The 23,759-nt window shown below is 38.6% G+C and overlaps 1 protein-coding gene across 1 annotated transcript in view; it reads right to left on the bottom strand.

The window, feature by feature from the left end:
* Nucleotides 1-757: 757 nt before the first annotated feature.
* The window catches only part of LOC100674370 (solute carrier family 5 member 4), a 58,173-nt gene continuing 35,171 nt past the window's right edge, over nucleotides 758-23,759 (bottom strand). Inside the window, exons 9-15 of the mRNA XM_003419184.2 lie at nucleotides 23,107-23,242; nucleotides 14,927-15,034; nucleotides 13,317-13,467; nucleotides 10,299-10,467; nucleotides 8,683-8,898; nucleotides 3,815-3,914; nucleotides 758-972 (exon numbers count right to left, since the gene is read on the bottom strand). Of these exons, the coding sequence (XP_003419232.2) occupies nucleotides 758-972; nucleotides 3,815-3,914; nucleotides 8,683-8,898; nucleotides 10,299-10,467; nucleotides 13,317-13,467; nucleotides 14,927-15,034; nucleotides 23,107-23,242 (1,095 nt within the window). The remainder of the gene's footprint in view (nucleotides 973-3,814; nucleotides 3,915-8,682; nucleotides 8,899-10,298; nucleotides 10,468-13,316; nucleotides 13,468-14,926; nucleotides 15,035-23,106; nucleotides 23,243-23,759) is intronic.

Here is a 23,759-nt window from a genome sequence, read left to right as displayed (position 1 = left end):
CACTTTGGAAGCACATAATTGTATTCTAGATTTCACATGTTCACAAACAAAGAGAAATTTTGCCCTGGGGCGGAGGGGGGAGGGGTGGGAATCAATGGTTTGATATTGTCACATTTAGTGGGAAGGTGGATTTATTTAAAACATAAACTAATAATTTCCATTAGATTCATTAAAAAAAAAAGTTTACAACAGGGATTTACATCTCACCCTACCCACCACCTATTAGAAAATATTTATATATTCCAAACTTTGAGATCAGTGAGGTGAATACAGGAGGAGAACATCACTGTTTTATAAATGAAGAGGTTGCTAGGTATGACAGAGTTGGGATAGGCATTCTTTTCAGTTGGATATCTTCAGAAACTGCAGAAAGTTAAGTGTAAGGTAGAGTAACTTACTTGGAGAGCTGTTAAAAAAAGAATTTGGACCTAATATTCCTAGTTTATACACATATAGGGTCATTTCCTTGGCTCTCTAAATTATCACTGCAGGACCAGGCAGTGTTTCCTTCTATCACACATAGGGTCACTATGAGTCAGAATGATAAGATGGCACCTAACAACAACAAAAATAGCAACAATCTTTCTTTACTGGAGCAAAGGAACAATAAAAGCAAACAACCAGGTCTGTAGTCATCTCATTAGATAAAATTACAAACCGTCTCGCTCTTACGCAACACAAAATCTATGAAAGTGAAAATCAATAAAATTATGCTTTGCTTTTTTTTAAGTAATATTTGAGCAGCTTAGATCCAAGCTCAGGCATAGTAGCCATGGACAAAGACCGTCACTGCCAGGAGGAGGATGCCGTTGATGTTTACGACAGTCCTCCACAAGGGCTTCTCAGATGTGTCCTTCAGCCTCTTCTCCAGGGCTTCTTTCTCCTCTTTGGTCAACTTGGGGCCTTTCTTCTGCAAACCGCAGAATAAGTCATAAGCCTTCTTGAAACACCCACGAGTTTCTTCAGAATTATCTGAGACAAGAAAAGATAAATATATTATCACAAAACATGGGAAATCGAACCCTTTTTCAACTGACCCTGGCTGTTCCTTGCCAAGGCAGTACCTATGACTGTAAAGAGTGATCACAACTACTTCTAAAGGTTAAATATGGATAAAATATAGATAAATTTCAGTATATATAAATAGGAAAATTTTGCATGGCATAAAGCTCAATAAACAAAGTAAAAAGATAAGTGATAAACTGAGAAAAAAATTTATTTTTGTATCACAAAGTTTTAATATCCTTAATATACAATGAGTTTCCAAAAACAAGGAAGAAAAGACCACCAACAATCCCATGTAAACATGCTCGAGAAATGAATAAACAGTTCAAAGAAAAACAGTGGCTCTTAACCCTACTCAGAAAAGAGACATTCAAATTAAAGCTATACTGAGATATCACTTCTCATTTATCAGTGGCAAAAATTTACAAGTTTCACATAATACTACGTTAGCGCAGCTGTGCAGAAACTGGCCCTCCCATGTGTTATGGCTAAGAAAGCATGATTCAGCCCCCACTTAGGAGGATTTAGCAACACACCCACTCCTTGCTTATTAACTTGGTTATGTTTCAAAGATCAGGTCGTTATGTGAAAACTGGTGTTACGTGAAAACACAGGATGGCCACATCGGATCACAAAATGGAGGATGACTACATTACTGCCAAATTACACCATTACATGACTGCCAAATTACATCATTGCATTACTACCAAACCACTGAGAATCACAGCCCAGACAAGTTGACATATAACCTTAACAATCACAACCAGTGTTACTCTAGTCTCGTACCTTGGCATTCATTACTGCCAAATGTATGTTGTTAATGTACAAAATAGTCAGACAGTAAATTCCTTACTATTGTCATAATACAAAAATCTCAGATAACAAGATAGTCAATAAATGAGTAGGTGAAGAGTAGGCGTATAGCAAAATTAATAGGCATTGACCCTTTGACCCAAAATCCAACTTCTCAAAAATCTATTCCAAAGACAGACTGGCTAAAATTTGAAAAGACTTACGCACAAGGCTATTTGTTGCAGCACTGGAAATTTTTAAACATGCTTCTAAATTCAAATGTCTAGGAAAATTCATAATGAAAGTAACATAATATTTAGAAATAAATGATAATGAAAGCTAGCTACAAATTAAAAGCTGTAAGATGCAGCAAAAAACATTAGTTAGAAGGAATTGTACAGCCTTAGATATTTTAGAAAATAAGGGAGGTTGAAAATTAGTGAAGTATCCAGCTTAAGTTAGAAAAAATAGCAACAGAATACATTCAAACAAAGTAAATGGAAGGACGTACAGATAAGAATAAGTAATGAAATAGAAAATAAGGATAATAATAGAAATAGCAAAGCCAAGCATTGGTTCTTAGAGAAAAGAAATATAGATGTATTTAGTGAGATTTATCAAACAAAAAAGAGAGTCTCCCCAAATCATAACTATATTAGAAATTTAAAGGAAGCCAGAACTATAGAGGCAGCAGAGATAGAAAAGACTAAGTAGATATGAAGAAATTTATGCCAATAAATTCGAAACTATGTACCAAATGGCCAAACTTCAAGCAAAATCTAACTTTCCAAAACTGAGTCATGAATAAATGAAAACCCTTAATAGCTCTATAGACATAAAATAAATTTACTCAGTAGTTTAAAGACTCTCTCTCTTTCTCTTCTTCATACACACACACACACACACACACACACACACAAACTCACCAGGTTCTAATGGTATTGTCAAAATGCCCAAAATGTAATGGAGATATCATTCCAAACTTATTGAAATAGTTCCATAAAATGCAAAAAGGGGGCTAATCCCCAATTTATTCTATGAGAATGCTATGATCTTAATACCAAAACCAAACAAAGACTAAGGAAAATTATAGGCCAGTCTTATTTAGGAGCATTGGTATAAAAACCAAAAAAAAAAAAAAAAAAAAAAAATAGGAGGCATTGACCCTTCTTTCAATTTGAAGAACAAAAACTAAACTAAACCAGACCAACTCAAACCAAACAATCAGTGTACAGTTCAAGACAACATATCCTGAAGTGTTAAACTTGTCAGTGGTTTAAAAAATATTGGGTAAACACAGAGCCATGGAGTGGCTGCTGGAGAAATTTAATGAAGGAAGTGAGATTAAAGCTAGATTTTAAAGAATAGGAAAATTTTTTTTCTTGGAGAAACAAAAAAAACCAAGCTCACTGCTATGGAGCCAATTCTGACTCATAGAGACACTAAGACACAGTAGAACTGCCCATAGGGTTTCAAAGGCTGTATTATTTATGGAAGCAGACCGCCACATCTTTCTCCCATGGAGAAACACCGCTGACCTTTTGGTTAGCAGCCAAGAGCTTAACCACTGTGCAACCAGGGCCCCTGGAGAGGTAGAAATATCCTAGGAAGTCATGAGTTTTGTATATGCGGGGAAGTGAGAAAACCTGTTAGTTTGGAATGAAGGGTATATTGTGGAGAATAGCGAGAAATAAGGTTAGAGAAGGAGGTGGGGATAAATGCCTAGTCACAATTTATCAAGACTAATTGGTGGAATACTTGGTATGTGACTAAGAACAAGAGAGTCTGGGACAGATCGTCAGTTCAGTAGCTGACACGTAATTCTGGTTATGTGATGCACAGACAGATGAATGGATAGATTTCGTATGAAACAAATTGTTTTGGTTGTTGGGAAGTTAAGATTTTCCCTAAATGTAACAGCTTTTTCAGAAGCTGAATTTTGTGGCATTTAAGAACATTAAGCCAAACCAGGCACACAGAGTTCCTATATGAAAGCAAAACGAAAACCAGGTATTACCCTCTTCAGAATCATCAACTTCTTCTTGTCTTTTGTCTTCTGCATCTAAATCAATTCGTTCCTCCGTACTGTTTCGAAGAGTCCAGCACAGGCCATGGAGCTGACCAGAGACCACACACAAGACTATTAGTGACGGGAAAATGTTTTCAATAATACAAAAGTGCTTTAGTTTATTGTATGGTTTAAAAAAAAAAAATCAAACAGCTGAGGAGAGTACAGATCACAAAGAAAAGTTCTACCATACCCACTCACCAAAAAACGATAACCACTTTTAAATATTTGTTTTTTAAAATCCTTCTGGTAGTTATTCACAATCTAAATAAGCTTAAACTTAACCTCTACTTCTTGGTTTATATTTTCACAAAAGTTGAAGACTTAGCTCATTTACGCTATACCCCCAGCTTCACTCATTTTCTCTATCACCCAACTGTTATCAGATACAGCGTTATTATTTTCAGTACCTCTAGTGGTATTGAAACTTTTTAAAATATCTACTTAAGTTGTACTGAAACTTTTAAAAATATCTACTTAAGTTGTATTCTGGATCCAGCATGTTAGGGTAGTACCCATGTACCATTCACAATTCTGATAGCAATTAATACCCTTGCATGTCGCTTTCCCAATCCACCTCTCAACTTCTGTCAGCTTTTCCATTATTTTTAAATTGTCAATTTATGTAGAATTTTAATTTTTTTCTGTAAATATGATGACTATTTCCATGCTTTGTATGGTGGTTTTAATTATTAAAAATAAGTAAATAACACTTATGCTATAATGATTATATAACTCCCCTCCCCCACAGGTCCAAGACACACCATTGGCCACAATGAAGAAATATCAGTCTTAGATCATTCTAAGGAAATTAGGCCAAGTATCAATTGTGTTTTTAAATGTAAAATCCATCATATTCTTAAAATCATGCCTCATTTTGATTGGCTTCATATTTACTCCATGACTTTCTTGTACAGATTTATTTTACTAGAATTTGTAGTTGGGTTTTTTATTTGTTACTGACATGAGAAGCATATACTCTCACCTTGCCACTAAGATTCTTAACTAAGACTTCTTAAGCTCCTAAATCATAGTATTTCTTTCACTAAATCCACTTCCTTATGAAAACTCTTCTCAAGAGTCCTTGAATTCCTATTTGAACTTGGACCCAGCACTTTTCTTCTTGTTAGTTGCAGTCGAATTGGCTCTGACTCACAGTGACCTTATGTATAACAGAATGAAACATTGTCTGGTCCTGTGTCATCTTTATAATTGTTGGTATGTTTGAAACCATTGTTGTGGCTATGATTTTCCTCATTTTCGTGGACGCTGTACTTTACCAAACATGATGTCCTTCTCTAGCAACTGGTCTTACCTGATGATATGTCCAAAGTAAGCAAAACAAAGACTCATCCTTGCTTGTAAGGAGCATTCTGGTTGTATTTCTTCTGAGATGGATTTGTTCACTTTTCCGTCAGTCTGCAGTATATCCAATATTAATCACCAACACAATTCAAATGCACCAATTCTTCTCTTCTTTTTTCATTATCCAGCTTTTGCATGCATATGAGGCAATTGAAAAGACCATGGCTTGGGTTAGGTGCACCTTAGTCATCAAAGTGAGATCTTAGCTTTTTAATACTTTAAAGAGGTCTTTTGCAACAAATTTGCCCAGTGCAATATGCCGTTTGATTTCCGACTTCTGCTTCCATGGGCATTGATTTTTTATCCAACTAGACTAAGATCTTTCACAACCTCAAATTTCTCTCCGTTTATCATGATATTGCTTATTGGTCCAGTTGTAAGAATTTTCATTTTCTTTTTGTTCAGGTATAATCCATACTGAAGACTGTGGTATTTTACCTTCATCAGTAAGTGCTTCAATTGTCTTCACTTTCTGCAAGCAAGGTTGTGTCATCTGCATATTACAGGTTGTTAATGAGCCTTCCTTCAATTCTGATGCTGTGTTCTTCTTTATATAATCCAGCCTCTCAGATTATTGTTCAGCATACGGATTAAATAAGTAGGGCAAAAGGATTCAGCTCTGCCTGTATTAGTCTGGGTTCTCTAGAGAAGTAAAACCAGTGAAGCATATATGGATACACATGGGGAAAAATTTACTTCAATGAAGTGGTACATGCACTTGTGAGAAAATGGCTCATGCAGTTGAGGGGGTGGTAAATCCCAAATCTGTGGGACAGGCAACAGGCTGAAAACTTCTGCTGGCTCACGTGGTTGCAGGGGCTGATGAATTCAAAATATGCAGGTCAGGTGGCAGATTGGAGGTCTCTTCTGGCTCACAGGATTGCAAGGATTGGCTAGTCCTAAATCTAGAGGTCAGGCAGTAGGCCAGAGACTTCTGCAGGCTTATGTCCCAACAACCGGAGGTCAGGTGACAAGAAGGGTGCAGGTTCAAGAAAGAGAGAGGACTTTGCCCGATATCCATTTATTTACTGGAGGCAGGCCATACTCCCAAAGAAACTCCCCTTTTAAATGATGGGCTGCTCACATCAGATCACTAAATGAAAGGTGATTACACAGTGTCTGCCAAACCACTGACTATCATAGCCTAGCCACGTTGACACATAACACTGCTCTACACCCACACCTTTTCCAATTCTGAACCACACAGTTTCTCCTTGCTCTATTTGAAGAACTATCTCTTGGTCCATATACATGTTCTATATGAGCACAATTAAGTATTCTAGAATTCCCATTCTTCATAATGCTATCTAGTATTTATCATGAGCTACACAGTCGAATGTCTTCATGTACTCGATAAAACACAGGTAAACATCTTTCTGATATCCTTTGCTTTTGGCCAAGATCTATCTGACACCAGCAATAATGACCCTTGTTCCATGTCCTCTTTTGAATCCAGCTTGAACTTCTGGCAGTTTCCTGTCATTGTATGGCTGCAGTCTTTTTTGATTATCTTCAGCAAAATTTTGCAGGCATGTGATACTAATGATATTGTTAGATACTTTTGGCATTCCATTTGGTACCTATTCTTTGGAATGGCACAAACATGTATTTCTTCCAATCAGTTGGCCAGGTAGGTGTCCTGCAGAAAATCTATCATCCTAGGATTTTTCTATACTGTACTGCTAGGTTAGTTCTGCAATACTACCCATGACTTTCTCTGAAACAGCTATTGATTTTCATCAGTCCATTTTGGAAGTTCACACCTCATGGTGTATTAATGAAACACAAACGTAAATTAGTAAATGGTTTCACTGATTTTGCAGACAAATTTTTTTCCCTCAAAATAAATAATAATTTATGGTTATTTCTGTTGCTTAAAAGAGTTTAACATTTATATTTATTTCTTTAAAAACTGTGATTTGTTGTCCAATGTCCTTTCGTCGAGTTCAAGTCCCAATATTCAGCATAAATACTTACTTATGAATTCCAGTGATGTGTTCTTGGTAAAACCATATAAACCACCCTGGGCCTCAGGTTTTCCCACCCACACATGATCTGCTGGTCGCTGTACTAGGAAATATGCAAATAAGTATTGCAGTGACGATTACAAGTGATAAGCGCAAGAAAACATGTAAGTTATACATGTTAATCAAAAATTCAAAGAATATTAATGTATAAGCAGTATTACATTTTAAAAATGTTTAGCATTTGCCCTTACTTGTGGGTATAGTACCTTACCCAGAGATACCTCTTCTGAACACTTTCAGGTACGTGTGCCTTAAGACTTTTTTCTATGCTTAGACAAACATGTACATATGCCTATATGTATATAAAAATGATACAGAGAAACCTGTGATACCCAGAACTCAACAGGACTGAGTCTTTCAAGTTTTCTGCCTTTGACCGGGTACAGTCTTACCACTTTTCCATTGCTCTCTATTAGTTGAAAATATTTTAGTTTTCTTTCTGTGATAGGTTTCTGCCTTACACATATTCCCGCTTTCTCAGGTTTTACTGTATTATACCATATTGTATTATTCTTCAAGTGGTTTTTTTCTACTTAACTACGTCACGGGCATTTTTCGAAGTTGGCAATAGTGCTTCCTCATGCTTTTGAGTTAGCTGCAAAAATATTCAATGTAAAATTTTTTGTGTACCTATTTCTACAGTGATGAGGATTGGGGCCATCCCGATTTCTTTGCTTGCTATTACAAACCTAGCAACAGAGAAAATTCTTATATATATATACATATTCCTACTCGTACAAGAATTTCTACATAATAAACTTCTAGACGTCAGATTGTTGACTCGTAAAGTATGAGAATTTTAGAGTACAAAGATACTGCCAAATTACTCTTTTACAAATGATACAAATTCATACACTCACCAACAGTTTGGGGCATTTCCCCACATCCTTGCCAATACTGAAAATTATACAAATTAAACTTTTTTTGCCTATCTTAAATAAAAAGTGCATGTCACTGTTCTATTTTGCTTTTTTCTGCTCACTGGTACCACGTGCTTTTTTTTTTTTTTTTAACGTCTGTGCCAGTTTTTGTGCTGTGTTTGAAAACCTATTGCCCCAAACAGGTCCACCCCAGATGACAGCTTTGCTGTGAAGTCTTGCCCAGTGTCTGAGGGAACACTAATTATGCTCTTCCTGGAACCCTGTATAATGATATAAATTACCTCCCAACTGCACTGTGAAACTTTTTTTGAGAATGAAGTCCATTTCCTAATGCCTTATTTTTAAATTCACTGGTGTCTTGCACATACTAGGTGCATATTGTGGTTGACTTAATGACTGGACGATATTCTCTTAGGTTCCTTTTAGATGTACTTACTCTCTAGTGCTATAATTCATTGGCCTGAGACTGGGACACTAGTTATAGTTTTAGAAGGCAAAGAGTCCTTCTTTAAAAATGAGCATTAATTCATTACTCCTTACTCACATGTACATCAGGAATGGGTTTGGTTATAAGGGAGACTCCCAGGATAATCAGGATGGACACGAAAAAGAGGATGATTGCAAAGTACAGATAGTGCACTCCACAGATAAACTCAGGACAGTCACTGGCAGCAATGCAACTCCCTGTTCCATAGGCAAACTCTGCGATCATACGGATAAGGCCGATCACAAGTCCAACGATTAGACCCCAGAAAGCTCCCTGCAAAAGAAACAAGAGCAAAATCAGAGTTTTGGAAAAAGATTAGAAGCTTGTTATAGTAACTCATTATTATCACCCTGCCTGCTTTCTCAACCTCAGGGTCTACATACAGGTAGCCTTAAGTACAAGGTTACCAAAGCAGGGAAAGTAACAAAAATGTGTTATATGAGTAGGTTGTTGCTCTCCTTGGTCCTGAAACATCATTGCTCTGTTGATTCTCCAAATCCAGAACACAGCTGTCTACCCTGACCCACGGTGAAGCTTTCCTTGACTTTTATATATAGATTTTAAGAACTTCTGAGTTATTTTGTATAATAAAGCAAAACTGTGACTCATGTTAAACATTTTACTGTGTTGATATTTGTATTTTAACAGTTCCATTAAGCTTTGGCATTTAAAAGCATTTATTTCTCTGAGAAGTTGGCGGGGATGAAAACATGTGTCCCCTCTTACTCTGCTCAATATGTTATGTTTAAGGGAAGCAATATTTCATGGAGATGAAGAATATGAGCATTTTCTGTAGGAAGGCCTGAGTTTGAATCCCAGTGATCCACCCCATTTACTAATATTAAGTAATTGTGCAAAGTACAGAGATACTAACCCCTTTGAACCTGTTTCTCATATGAAAATTATGAAAGAAAGGCTAACATCTAGGAATAATTAAGAGATTAAATGTACATGGACTATGCTGTTGCTGTTAGTTGCTGTAGAGTCAGTTCTGATTTATGTGACCCCATGTATGTCAGAATAGAACTGTATTCCATAAGGTTTTCAAGGCTGTGACCTTTTGAAAGCAGATTGCCAGGCCTGTCTTCCAAGGTTCCACTGAGTGGGTGCTTAACTGTCTGTGCCACCCGGGAACTTCATGATGGTTTCTAATAATCGATTAACCAAGTACATATATATACATATACACACACACACATATATAATAGTAATTAACATAGTTGAACTGTTATTAGCGTGTTAGGTCTCCTTCTAAACCCTTTATGTATTTTATCTCAAATAATCCTCACGACAAACCCATAAATTAGGTACCATTGTCTTTACAGATAAGGAAACTGAGACACAGATAGACAAGTGATTTGCTTAAGATCACAATGCTATTAAGATAGCAGAGCCAGGTTTGGACCCTGGAAATCTGATACCAAAACCTGTATTGTTCAGCACGGTGCCTTATACGTACATAGTATTTTGTAGGAATGTCAACACTGTACTATGAGTGTGCACTATGTAGTTACACACTTCAGAGAGAGTCAGAAATTGTGGCTGACCAAAACCAATATTGAGATGGAATTTGAGGTGTATAAATAGGGTGAAAAGGATGTGTTTTACTATCCCAGAGAAATAAACAATTTTTCTCACTTCTGCAGGGAAGAAGTTCCCCAGTTTTCACTAACCTGTTCATTGACTCTCTTACAGAAGATGGCAAGCAGGAAGACAGCTGCAATTGGAGGACCAAGGTAGCTAGAAACTGATTCAATATAATGGAATAGTTGTCCATTTTGAGCTACCTGTACAAGCGGGACCCACACAATGCTGATGATAATTAATAGAATGATGAATAACCTGGGAAGAAAACAAAATGATTTAAATGTTAACCAAAAGCTTTCTCAGTATCTCTATTGTGCTTTAGTTCTTGCTTTCATTCTTGTAGCCATACATTGGTTTTCCCAAACAAAATCAAGTCCTCGATGCCACGTGAACCCATGCCATGCTTAATAATTTTCAGTTAGTAGAATGTCAATAAAGCAATTTCTTGTCTATAATTAGCCATAGTATCTTCATTTATGTGATTAGACATCCATTCACAAACCATTCATAAAAACAGTTCAAATCTCAGCAACTGATTAGTCATTCCCTAATGCCACGTACATGTCAATTAGAAATAAACACCACACTATTTCTACTAAAAAAAAAAACTAGCAAGTAATTATTTGTATGATAAAGAAAGCTGACTCTCATTTTTATCTTCTTTTCCTAGCTTGAAGGGAAACTAAATCAGTTTTCGTAGGCTAGAATTAAAACAGCTTCTGTCCCAGAATGTTGAGTGATTTGGCAAGAAATGCTAATTTGTGCATCTTATTACTTGAGTGCACTTGAAGGTAGAAAGAATTGATCAATATATTGGTAAGTTAGTAAAAACCTATTCAAGGTTCCTGGAGCTCAGGGTCCCTATTAGTCAGAATTGACTTGATGGCAATTTTGGAAACCCTGGTGGCATAGTGGTTAAGTGCTACAGCAGTTTGAACCCACCAGGCGCTCCTTGGAAACTCTATGGGGCAGTTCTACCCTGCCCTATAGGGTTGATATGAGTCGGAGTCGACTCAACGGCAGTGGGTTTGTTTTTTTGGTTTATTGGTGGGACTACTATGTCTCAGGCTTCCTGAATTCCAGTCCATCATTTTATCCATGATAGAAACACAGATGACTTACTGTTCTGTATTTCCTACAGCATTTTTCCAGAGTTAAGACTGAGGCCATGGGGGTCCTTGAGAATTTTTCCCTAAGTGTTTCATTTACTACAGTAATTAAAACTGTCTCAAATGTCACCAAGAAAGTACAATCTTTGAAGCAAATTGTCAGTTTCTCTTAACACCTCATTTTACAGAAAAGCTGGCAGGGCTCCTCTTAGATTGATCTTCATGGACACTGCACTCTGGACTGGACTGTTAGTGCCCCTGCGCTGGATCCACTGAGACTGGGTGCCCAGGCTACCCTACTCAATGAATGAGCCATGGGGAGGGCAAGATTCTAGGTTAAGGGAAGAATAGCAGGGCTCCTGTTTTCATTCCACCCAATGGGGAAACTCTGAAAGAAGCTTCACGTGCTAAGCCACGAGTGCGTAATCATATGTTCTCATTATAAAAAATACACACAAATAGAGTACCAAAAAAAAGTAAAGCATAGAAGAAGAAATGATGCATTCATGCTTTTACCACTTTGACCACATTTAGATTTAATATCATCATCAATTTGATCATTTTTGCAAGAGTCATAATCGGATTTCTCTTCTTTTAAAATCTCTTCCCACATTACTTTCTAGCCAGAGTGACTAGATTTTGAAAGACTGGACGCAAAAGACGTGCACACTCCTAGCAATCTACCTGACAGAAATATGTGCCCATGTGCACCAAGAGACATAGACAAAAATACTCAAGGCAGCATTATCTGTAATAGCACCAAACTACAAAATAGTCCAGATGTCCATCAACAGTAGCACGGATAAATTCTAATATACTCCTACAATGGAATACCACACAGCAAGAAAATCAATGAACTACAGCTACACATAACAACATGACTGAACTTCACCAACAAAACCTGAGCAAAAAAAGGCAGCAGGGAACGTATCTGGAGTTATTCTATCTATACATAGTCCAGAACTGGAAAAGACTATAGTGTTAGAAGTCATAGAGTTTTAAAAAAAAATTTGCTTTTGGGTGCTGGTAATTTCCATATCTCAACCTAACTTATGGTAACATGGGTTTCATTTTGTGATAAATTATTGAGCTATATATTTATGCTTTACATGTTTTTTATATGTGTGCTATATTTTAATTTTTAAAAACGTTTTACAAAATGCCATGACAACATATGGTCTATTTGCTAATCATAAAGAGGAAAAAGAAGAATATACCATCCATCCTTTTCGTTTGTTTCCTTCCACCCTGTTCCCTTCAGGGCCCCCGGGTTGCTCAGGGCCCCTGGATTGACATAACTCAATAAATAGACTATTGAAAATAGTTCCTTCTCTGAGTCTGTCCCTTTCTAGGCTGGTTCAATTCTTAATGAATGCATTTGATAAACTGCTATGTAGTAATGCATGGATGACTTAATTTATTACCTCTTTCATATGATAGACATGGAAACTTCTAGAGATAATGCATTAATCTATCAGAGTAAGTAAGAATTTTATATTCCATGAAACACTGACCAATTATTGTGAAGATGTCATTGTGCAGAGGGGATGTAGAAAGAAAGAGTAAGAGACAATCAGAAGCTTTTGAAAGCCTGAAAAAGAAGCTATTTCGTTTAAAGGTATGGCCCCAATGTTTGTTATCTGGAAAGACATAAAGTTAAATTAAATGTCTTCTAATTTTTTTTTTCCCTAGGAGGAAAGGCCTGGAAACCTACTCCTGAAAATCAGCCAATGAAAACCTTATGGAACACAATGGTTTGATCTGCATCCAATTGTGGGCATGATGCAGGACCAGGTAGGGTTTCATTTCATTGTGCTTGAGTTCGCCATGAGCCCAGGCAACTTGATGGCAGCTAACAACAAAACAACAATGTCCTTTCCCCAACTCTGGAATTCTATATGAGTTTCACTGGAACCAAAGATGAGGGGGCTCAAGTTCACTTCTACATCTGCACTTTTCCAGATAAATTTCAGTCAGGAACTAGAGTTCTCTCACCGTCCAGCTATAAGGAGCTCTTTCTCCGATGCCTGCTTCCTAATCTTGGTGTAGAGGTCCATGGTGAAGAGGGTGCTGGCGCTGTTAAAGATGGAGGTCAGGGAGCTCATGAGAGAGGCCAACATGACTGACAGCATCAGGCCTCGCAGACCTGGGGCCAGAAGAGGTGCAAACACTGGTTAGGGAATGGACGCCATGGTCTATAAGGAACTTGTTAAACCAGAGGGTCATTCAAAGATAAAATTGTCATCTGGAACGTTTACCAACTGATGTGCCTATCAAAGCAGACATCAACATGTGATGTTTCCTACATATTTCCTGGTGATTTGAGAATAACCCACTATAGAATTTTTTGTTCTCGATATATATTTAGAGATCATCAAGGGGCACCTAATTTTGGAAGAAACAGCGCAGTGCCACCTTTCTTTGGGGAGGAACTCTTGGCCTCCTGAAGACTTGAAATAACTGGAGAGGAAGAAGCCTAGTAGGCAGTTCTGCTGAAGGCATCTTTGGTGGCACAAAGCTGAAGGTTTTGAGACATGACGGCCACTTTTTGCTCCAGTTCCCACTGCCCATTGTTAATGCCCCTAAACCTCCTAGGACAGAGTGTGGAATGGGGTAGATGTGGTGATGTCACTTGTGGGTCATGCTCCCTTCCTCCTAAGAATGCTCACGTGTATCAGGAGTAGAAAGGTCACAGAAGTATTAGCCAACCTTTGTTGGACCTGTGGTACAAGATCACCAGTCACCCTCAAGTCCTGTACCATACTCTGTTTCTGTATACCATGGAAATTATCACCTTCTAACATCCTATCTAATTTACTTATTTAATATGTGTGATTTATTTTCTCTCTTACAAAGTAGAATGTGAGCTCCAAGAGCACAGAGAATTTTTTGTCTGTTTCCCTCATGTTTCCCAAGAATCAGGGTAGTGCCTAACACAGACAGGCACTCAATAAAACAAAACAAAAAAATAGTTGCCCTTGAGTCAATTCCAACTCCTGGAGACCCCGTGTATCAAAGTAGAACGGTGCACCATAGAGTTTTAAATGGCTGTGCTCTTTGAGAAATAGATTGCCAGGCTTTTCTTCTAATGTGCCTCTGGGTGGATTTCAATCACCAACTTTTAGATTAAGCAGTTGAGTGCTTAACTGTTTGTGCCACTCAGGGACTCCTAGGCACTCAGTAAGTAGTTATAAATCAAATAGATTGGCATCTATTACTTGGACATCACTGGCCTTAAGAAAGCAAGATAAATAGTAAGCCTAGTCTTCTGAGCTTTTAACTTTATGGCTGTGGGACCCTTTTATTGACCAAAAAAAAAAAAATTTTTTTTTTTTTCTTTAAGAGATCATGTTCCTAATTGGCCGGTAGGTCACTCGCAAATCCAAAAGATTAAGGGTTCCTCTACCCAGAAGTGTATCCTCTTTGTCCATCTGTCCCAAGGCCCAGCACAGTGCTGGAAGCCCGTGAAAGGTGCTCAAGAAAGGTCTGGTAAATTGAATTAAATTAATAGACGTGAGGATGACCAAGGATTTACCATCCCCCTTCCTACTGGCCCACCTATACACCAGGTCTCCGAGGCAGTCCCAGCGCAGACGTTGTCTTACCATTGGGCATCAGTTCCAGCACCAGTGTTGGGTAGGCATAGTTAGTGCAGCCGATTTCAGTGTCACAGTGCTTCATACACTCGGAAGGTATGACACATGCCACCTTATCTGAGGAGGGGTTCAGAGGGGAGTTCGGTGAGCTATGGCTAAACAGGCACAACCCATGATCACTAGACAAAGAAGCAAGTTGTAGATTCACAGGGGAAAAGGACATTTGCCTAAAAGTTGGAGACCTAATGTTGGATGGTCATTGCTGAGTGCTCATATCAGGGATCTGGCTTATCTGAGAGCCGAACACGACTTACTATGTGTCCCATGCCTGCAGCTCTGCTTGCACTGACCTAAGGGACAGGGCCCTTTTTTGGGGATGAATGTCCAGCTAGAGCATTAGTGCAAAGAGGGAGCTGATCCCATCCCCTAGAAAAGCAGCAAGAAAATAAATTCTCCCAAGAGCACAGAATTCCATATATTAAAAAACAAAGAATAAGACAAACTTGTGTCTGGTCACATTTAGCCCAGTGTCTTTCCCTTATATCTAAAAATAGGTGCCAGTTGTGACGACCAATTCAGTGGCTGCCCATGTATGATGTCTCACTTTATTGTCACAATTGCATAATAACTTGGTGATTTTTTTTTTTTTGCTTAAACAATATTATGAAAACAGAGACCAAAAATTGGTAATCACCCAGAATACTAACACCTTAGAACACTCACTTCTTTTCCTTTAAAGAAAATTCTTTTGAATCATTTTCCACAGAGGAATGCTTTTTTTGTTTGTTTGTTTTGGCATAACTACAGAAATTGCTTAGATAAAATTTTGTAGTTGTCTTTTTTCATTTAATATAATGTCAGAATTTTCCCAGATTTTGAGATGGTTTTCACTCTCTTGATTGCAGTTTTCCATAGGACAGGTACAAAATTTTTTTTTTAGCCTTTCCTGCTCATTGGACATCTACCTATTCTTTACTGTTTTAAACAACATTGTAATATTATTTCACCCAAATGAAAATGAAAAAACATCAAGTAGATTCAGTGTTTTCTGTATTGACCTGATAATAGTCGAAAGGCCTAGTTATATTTTCTTCACATTTTACAATAAAAAAAGAAAGTTGATTTTTAGGAAGATTTTCAACAGTAGTACTCTCAGTTGACTCAGAAATTAAAGTAACCCAAACAACCTGATTCCAAAGCTGTAAAAGTTGGTGCAGTTCTCCAGCCCTCTCAGAGGGGTCAAGAGAAGTTCTCCAGACCTTCTTTTTTATTTGTTTTGCTTTGGGTGAAAGTTTACAGAACAAATTAGTTTCTTATTAAACAATTAATACACATATTGTTTTATAATATTGGTTACCAACCCAATGTGTCAACATTCTCCCCTTCGAAACCTTGGGGTCCCCATTCCATTTGTCCAGCTTTCCTGTCCCCTCCTGCCTTCTTGTCCTTGCCCATGGGCTGGTGTGCCCACTTAGACTCGTATACATGGTTGAGCTATGTATATTATATGTATATTATTGTTTATTTTATGGGCTTGTCTAATCTTCGGCTGAAGGATGAACCTCAGGAGTGACTTCAGCACTGAGGTAAAAGGCTGTCCAGGGTCCATACTCTCAAGTTTCTCCAGTCTCTGTCAGACCAGTAAGCCTGGTCTTTTTTTGTAAGTTTAAATTTTGTTCTACATTTTTCTCCAGTTCGGTCTGGGACCCTCCGTTGTGATTCTTGTCAGAGCAATCAGTGGTTGTGCTGGACTCAGTCTGGTGGAGGCTGTGGTAATTGTGGTCCATTAGTCCTTTGGGCTAATCTTTCCCCTGTGTCTTTGGTTGTCTTTATTCTCCGTTGCTCCCAAAGGGGTGGGATCAGCAGGTGTATCTTAGACACTCATAAGTTTTTAAGACTCCGGACACTACTCACCAAAGTAGGATGCAGAAGATTTTCTTTATAAGCTGTGTTGTTCCAATTGAGCTAGATGTCCCCCAAGACCATGGTCCCCAGCCCTTAGCCCAGTAATTTTGTCCCTGTAGGAGTTTGGATGTGTCTATGACTTTGCCTTGGTCAAGTTGTGCTGACTTCCACAGTATTATGTATTGCCTTACCTTTCACCAAAGTTATCATTTATCTATTGTCTAGTTAGTGTTTTTTCCTTCCTTCCCCTCCCCTCCCTCACAGCCATTAAAGATTATTTCCTTCTGTGTATAAATCTTTTCATGAGTTTTGATAATAGTGGTCTCATACAGTGTTTGTCCTTTTGTGATTGACTTATTTCATTCATCATAATGCCTTGCAGATTCATCCATGTTGTTAGATGTTTCACAGATTCATTATTATTCTTTATCATTGTATACTATTCCGTTGTGTGTATGTACCATAGTTTACCCATTCATCTGCTGATGGGCACTTAGGTTGTTTCCAATCTTTTTGCTATTTTGGATAATGCTGCAGTGAACATGGGTGTGCATATGTCTATTCGTGTGATGGCTCTTATTTCCCTAGGATATATTCCCAGCAGTAGGATTGCTGGATTGTATGGTATTTCTATTTTTAGCTTTTTAAGGAAGTGCCATATTGTTTTCCAAAATGGCTGTATCACTTTGCATTCTAACCAGCAGTGTATAAGAGTTCTAATCTCCCCACAGCCTCTCCAACATTTGTTATTTTTTGATTAATGCCAGTAATGTCGGGGTGAGATTGTATCTCATTGTAGTTTTGATTTGCATTTCTCTAGTGGTTTTTTTTTTTTTAGTGGTTAGTGGGAAACCCTGGTGGCGTAGCGGTTAAGTGCTACGGCTGCTGACCAAAAGGTTGGCAGTTCGAATCCGCCAGGCACTCCTTGGAAACTCTATGGGGCAGTTCCACTCTGTCCTGTAGGGTTGCTATGAGTTGGAATTGACCCGACGGCACTGGGTTTTTTTTTGGGAATGGTTAGTGACCCTGAGCATTCCCTCGTGTGTCTGTCAGCAGCCTGAATGTCTTCCTTGGTGGTGTCTGCTCATATCCTTTGCCCATTTTTAAATTGGATTATTTCTCTTTTTTTGTTGTAGATGTGTTGGCTTTTCCTGTAGATTTTAGAGATTAGACCTTTGTCTGATATATCATAGCCAAAAATTTTTTCCTGTTCTTTAGGCCTTCTTTTTACCCTTTTGATGAAATCTTTTGAAAAGCTTAAGTGTTTAATTTTTGGAAGATCCCAGTTATCTAGCTTATCTTCTGGGGTTTATTTATTGTTTGTTATGGTTTGTATCCTATTTCTGCCTCATATTAGGGTCCCTAGCATTGACCTTTTTTTTCTTCCATGACCATTATAGTTTTTGGTTTTGTATTTAGGTCTTCGATCCATTCTGAATTAGTTTTTGTGTATGGTGTGAGGTATGGGTCCTGTTTCATTTTTTTAAAGATGGACATCCAGTTTTGCCAGCATCATTTGTTAAAAAGACTGCCTTTTCCCCATTTAATGGACCTTGGGGCTTTGCTAAAAGATCAGGTGACCATAGGTGGATGGATTTACATCTGGGTTCTCGATTCTGTTCCATTGGTCAATGTATCTGTCATTGTACTAATATGAGGCTGTTTTGACTACGATAGCTGTATAGTAGCTTCTGAGGTCAGGTAGTGCTAGTCCTCTTAAAATTGTTCTTCTTCTTCAATAATGCTTTACTACCTGGGGTCTCTTTCCTTTCTATATAAAGTTAATGATTGGTTTTTCTGTCTCATTATAGAATGCTGTTGGTATTTGGATCATGATTGCATCGTACTTGTAGATTGCTTTCAGTAGAATTCACATTTTCACAAGGTTGAGTCTACCTATCCATGAGCATGGTATGTTTTTCCATTTATGTAGATCTCTTTTAGCTTCTTGCAGTAGTGTTTTGTAGTTTTCTTTGTATAGGCCTTATACATCCCTGGTTAGATTTATTCCTAAGTATTTTATTTTTTTTAGGGCCTGTTATAAATGGTATTGCTTTCCTGATTTTCTTTTCATTGTTCCCTTTATTGGTGTATAGAAATCCAACTGATTTTTGTATTTATCCTGTATCCTGCTACTCTGCTGACTCTTTCTATGAGTTCCAGTAATTTTCTTCATAGTCTTTTGGGTTCTGTATGTATAGTATCATATCATCGGCAAATAGGGATAGTTTTACTTCTTCCTTAATGTGGATACCCTTTATTTCTTTTTCTTGCCTTATTGATCTAGCTAGGACTTCCGACACAGTGTTAAATAAGAGTGGTAATAAAGGGTATCCTTGTCTTGTTCCTGTTCTCAGGGGAGAATGTTTTCAGCCTCTCTCTGTTGAGCATAATATTGGCTGTTGGTTTTAAACCAAAAAAATCAAACCCATTGCCATCGAGTCGATTCCCACTCATAGCGACCTATTAGGACAAAGTAGAACTGCCCCATAAAGTTTCCAAGGAGTGGCTGGTGGATTTAAACTGCTGACCTTTTGGTTAACAGCCAAGCTCTTAACCAGCAGGTTTTTGTATAGATGCCCTTTATTATGTTGAGAAATTTCCCTTCTATTTCTATCTTATTGAGAGTTTTTATCAGGAATGGGTGTTGGACTTTATAGAATGCCTTTTCTGTATCAGTTGAGATGATCATGTGATTCTTTTTATTTGTTTTATTTTATGTGGTGGATTATGTTCATTGATTTTCTGATGTTGAACCATCCTTGCATACTTGTTATGAACCCCATTTGGTTGTGGTATATTATTATTTTTTAAATAATAGATGCTGAATTCTATTGGCTAGAAGTTTGTTGAGAATTTTTGCATCGACATTGCTGACAGATATTGGTCTGTAATTTTCTTTCTTTGTGGTGTCTTTGCCTAGTTTTGGTATCACAGTTATGCTGGCTTCATAGAATGAATTTGGAAGTATTCATTCCTTTTCTATGTTCTGAAATAGTTTGAGTAGTACTGAGATAAGCTCTTCTCTGAATGTAGAATTCTCCAGTGAAGCCGTCTGATCAGGACTTTTTTGGGATGAGAGGTTTTTTTTTTTTTTTTACCTTTTCAATCTCTTCTCTTATTATCAGTCTGTTCAGGTTTTCTACCTCATTTTGTGTTAGTTTAGGTAGATAGTATGTTTCTAGAAAAATTTCTATCCATTTCCTCTAGGTTTTCAAATTTGTTGGAGTACAGTTTTTCATAGTACTCTGTTACGATCCTATTTATTTCAGTTGGGTCTGTTGTAATGTCCCCCATTTCATTTCTTAGTTGGGTTATTTGGTTCATCTCCTGTTTTTCTCTAATCAATTTGGCCAATGGTTTGTTAGTTTTGTTGATTCTTTCAAAAAAGCAACTTTTGGTTTTGCTGGTTCTTTTTTTTTGCTTTTCTATTCTCTGTTTCATTTATTTCTGCTCCAGTCTTTATTATTCCTTTCTTCTAGTGGCTGTGGACTTCTTTTACTGTTCTCTATTTGTTTCAATTGTAAAGCTAACATTTTGATTTTATCCTTTTCTTCTTTTTTGATGTGTGCATCTATTGCTATAAATTGGCCTCTGAGCACTGCCTTTACTGTGTCCCAAAGGTTTTGGTATGATGTTTTCTTTATAATTTGATTCTAGGAATTTTCTGATTCCTTTGATTTCTTTCAATGTTTTTAAGCAAGGTGTTTATTCAGTTTCCATGTTTTTGATTTTTTTCCCTTGCTCTTCCTGTTATTAATTTTTATTTTTATGGTATTGTGATGAGGTAAGATGTTTTGTATTACCTCAATGTTTCAGATTTTGTTGAGGGTTGCTTTGTGGCCTAAGATGTGGTATATTCTGGAAAACGTTCCATGGATGTTGGAAAAGAATGTGTCCTTTGCTGCTTTTGGGTGGAGTGTTATATTTATATCTATGGGGTCAAGTTGGTTGACTGTGGCCTTTAGATCTTCTGTATTTTTATTGATCTTCTTTCTAGATATGCTGTCCTTTACCAAGAACCGTGTCCTACTATTATTGTGGAAATGCTAATTTCTCTGTTCAGTGCTGTTATAGTTTGTTTTATGCATTGTGGAGTCTGCCATTGGGTGCGTAGATATTTATTGTGGTTCCGGGGGTCTGTGGTGGTGCCGTTGGGGGCACAGCACTCAGTGGGTTGAGGCCAGGGGGTGGTGTCAGGTGGGGTACAGGGTTCTGTGCTGGTGCAACTCAGGAGTGTGGTGCTGAGCAGGGGAGGGTCGGGGGCAGCACAGGGTGGGGCCTGGGGGTCTGGAGATCTATGCCAGTGCCACTAAGGGGCACAGCACTTGGCAGTCCGGGGCTGGGGGTTGGCAGGGAGTGGGGTCTGTGGAGATCTACAAAAATGTTGCTCAGGGGTGCAGTGCTCGGCATACAGTGCAGAGAGGCAGAAGGGAAAGGAGAGAATGTGAAGTGTGGAGCTAAGTGGGAGAGAGAAAGAAGGGAGAGAAACAGAAGCAGAAAAAAAATGAAGAATAAAAGAAAATAAAATGGCTGCACATTGGGAGTCAGTGGGTGGGTGAGGGGCAGACCTGGGGGAGCTGTGTGCCTGTGGCTCTCTTGCTGAGCTGTGTGGCATGGCTGGTGAAGAAGGGGTAAGGATGGTGCACAGGGCTAGGTGGGTGGGAGAAAGGAAAAAAATGAAGTGAAAGAGAGAGAAGAAGCAAATGAACAAACAAAAACCAAACAACAACAACAAAAACAAACAAATAAGATAAAATATGGCCCCGAGGGAACCAGCCATTTGGGACAGGGCGGACTGAGCTGGTTTCTCTCTGGAGAGGTGAGGGAGGTGCATGGGGCTAGGTAGGCAGGAAAAAAGAAAGGAAGGAAAAGAGAGAGAGAGAGAAAAGAAACAAAAATAAAAAGAAAAACCCAAGACCAAAAAAACAAAAACAAAATATGGCACTAAGAGAACTGTCTGTTTGGGGCAGGGCAGAACCGAGATGGTGGCAAACTGTTGTCTCTCTCAATGGATGGTGCAGCACAGCCTGTCAGGAAGCAGCAAAGGAAGTGCAGGGCCTATGTGAGAGGGAGAAGGAAAAGAGAGAAACGGAAAGATGAAGAAAAATTTTAAAAAATGGTGCTGATGGAGCCAGCCTGTGGGGGTAGTGCAGACCCTGGGAGGCCATGACCCACTGGCTCTCTAGCTGAGTGGTGTGGCATGGCCTTTTGAGAAGGGAGAAGGGGTGGGGGCAGCACACAGGGCTAGGTGGGCTTGAGAAAGGAAAGGAAGGAAGGGAAACAGAGAGAAGAAACAAAACACAAAACAAAACAAAAATATGGCCCTGAGGGGAGCCAGCTGTTGGGGGTGGGGTGGACCTGGGGGAGCATTGAGCCACTGTGTTGGTGGGGGTGGGTGGGAAAGTGTGTATCTCTGGTTACCAGATGTTCTATCTCCTGTTGGGAGCACCATGAAGTTGCCTTCTCATACTCCCTGTCCAGGGTCATTGGTGGCTGTGCTCCAAGATGGCGAATCCGTGTATCACTTTAGCTAGCAGGGGACTTCCACTCCATAGCTCTTCTTGTTCTCTGTTCTCTATCACTTTCTTCTTCCATTCAGTGCTTGATATAGTTCTTTATCCTTTTTGTCTATAGAGCCATGTTGCATAACAATCTCTCTGGACCTTCTTAAGTCAGAGATGCCACTAGACTCAACCACCACAGCTCTCCCTACTCATATTTGCCCAATTCTACGTTATCCTCTTTTACCCTTTTGTTTTGTTTTCTAAACAAATAACCAAAAACAACAGCAACAACAAAAAACAAAATCATTGCCATTGAGTAGATTCCAACTCATGGTGACCCCAAGTGTGTCAGAGTAGAACTGTGCTCTGTAGGGTTTTCAATGGCTGTAATTCTTCAGAAGTAGATCTCCAGGCCTTTCTTCAGATGAGTTTCTGGGTGAATTTGAACCATCAATCTTTTGGTTGACCGTTTGTGCCACCCAAGGACTCCCATTATTCTCCTGACTTGCTGAAATCCAGGCCACTCACCAAAACAGAACTCATAGACTCAAACGTCTACAGGAGACAGGCAGGGAGCATAAAACAGCTAACTGAACAAAGTGTCAAATACACCAAATTTTCTTCTTGAACCTTCTGCACAAGCTGTTTCTTCCAACTTGAATTGAGTTTTTACTTTCATTCTGGGGTTTTCTTGTTTATCAATGTTTTACCACACCTTCAAAACACTTCTCAGAATTCAAGCATAAAAAAGAGAGGACATGTGGACTCGGGACTTGCCTGTGTACAGGATGCGACTGATCATTCCTGGCATCACCATGAGGAACAAGGGCAGCAACTTCAGGTACCCGCACACGACACAGGCGGCCTTCACGTGAGACATGTTCTTGCCTGAGAGGCAGCGCTGCACAATGACCTGCCAGAAAAACACGACTCACTGATGAAACAGAGGATGATTTCAGAGGTGAATCTCTTTTCAGGGTTTAATGTTACATAAGAAGTGAGGCTATGGTTAGTAGAAAACAGAAGGCTTTGGAATAAGATCAGGACTCAAACCCCAACTTCTCTTATATGGTATTTGACCTCTATGAGTTTCAGGTTTCTCATCTTTAATGTTAGGTTATCTCTTGAAAGACATTCTGAATATTTGGTATGATGTATGTAAGGCCTTTCATACATGGCAATTCTACTAAGTCAGTAAATGCCTTTACGTTTTTACAGCTCCCAGGCTACAAAGCAACAATGGCCATGTGCTCCTCCAGGTACAAAGTTCTTGTTACTTCTCTTTGCCACAGATTCTGTGTTTAAGTTGTACCTTAATATTTCAGGCACTAAGTAAGCCACACACTCATCAGTAACTCTCTACTACTGATGGTGTGATTGCCTCCTTGGGAATCAAGCCTGTCACCACGGAAATGTGATAATTAAGGAGC

The sequence above is a fragment of the Loxodonta africana genome, chromosome 19, assembly GCF_030014295.1.
Source record: "Loxodonta africana isolate mLoxAfr1 chromosome 19, mLoxAfr1.hap2, whole genome shotgun sequence".
Classification (NCBI taxonomy): Eukaryota; Metazoa; Chordata; class Mammalia; order Proboscidea; family Elephantidae; genus Loxodonta; species Loxodonta africana.
Note: the sequence above shows the minus strand (reverse complement) of the source record. Positions and strands in the feature narration are given on the sequence as shown.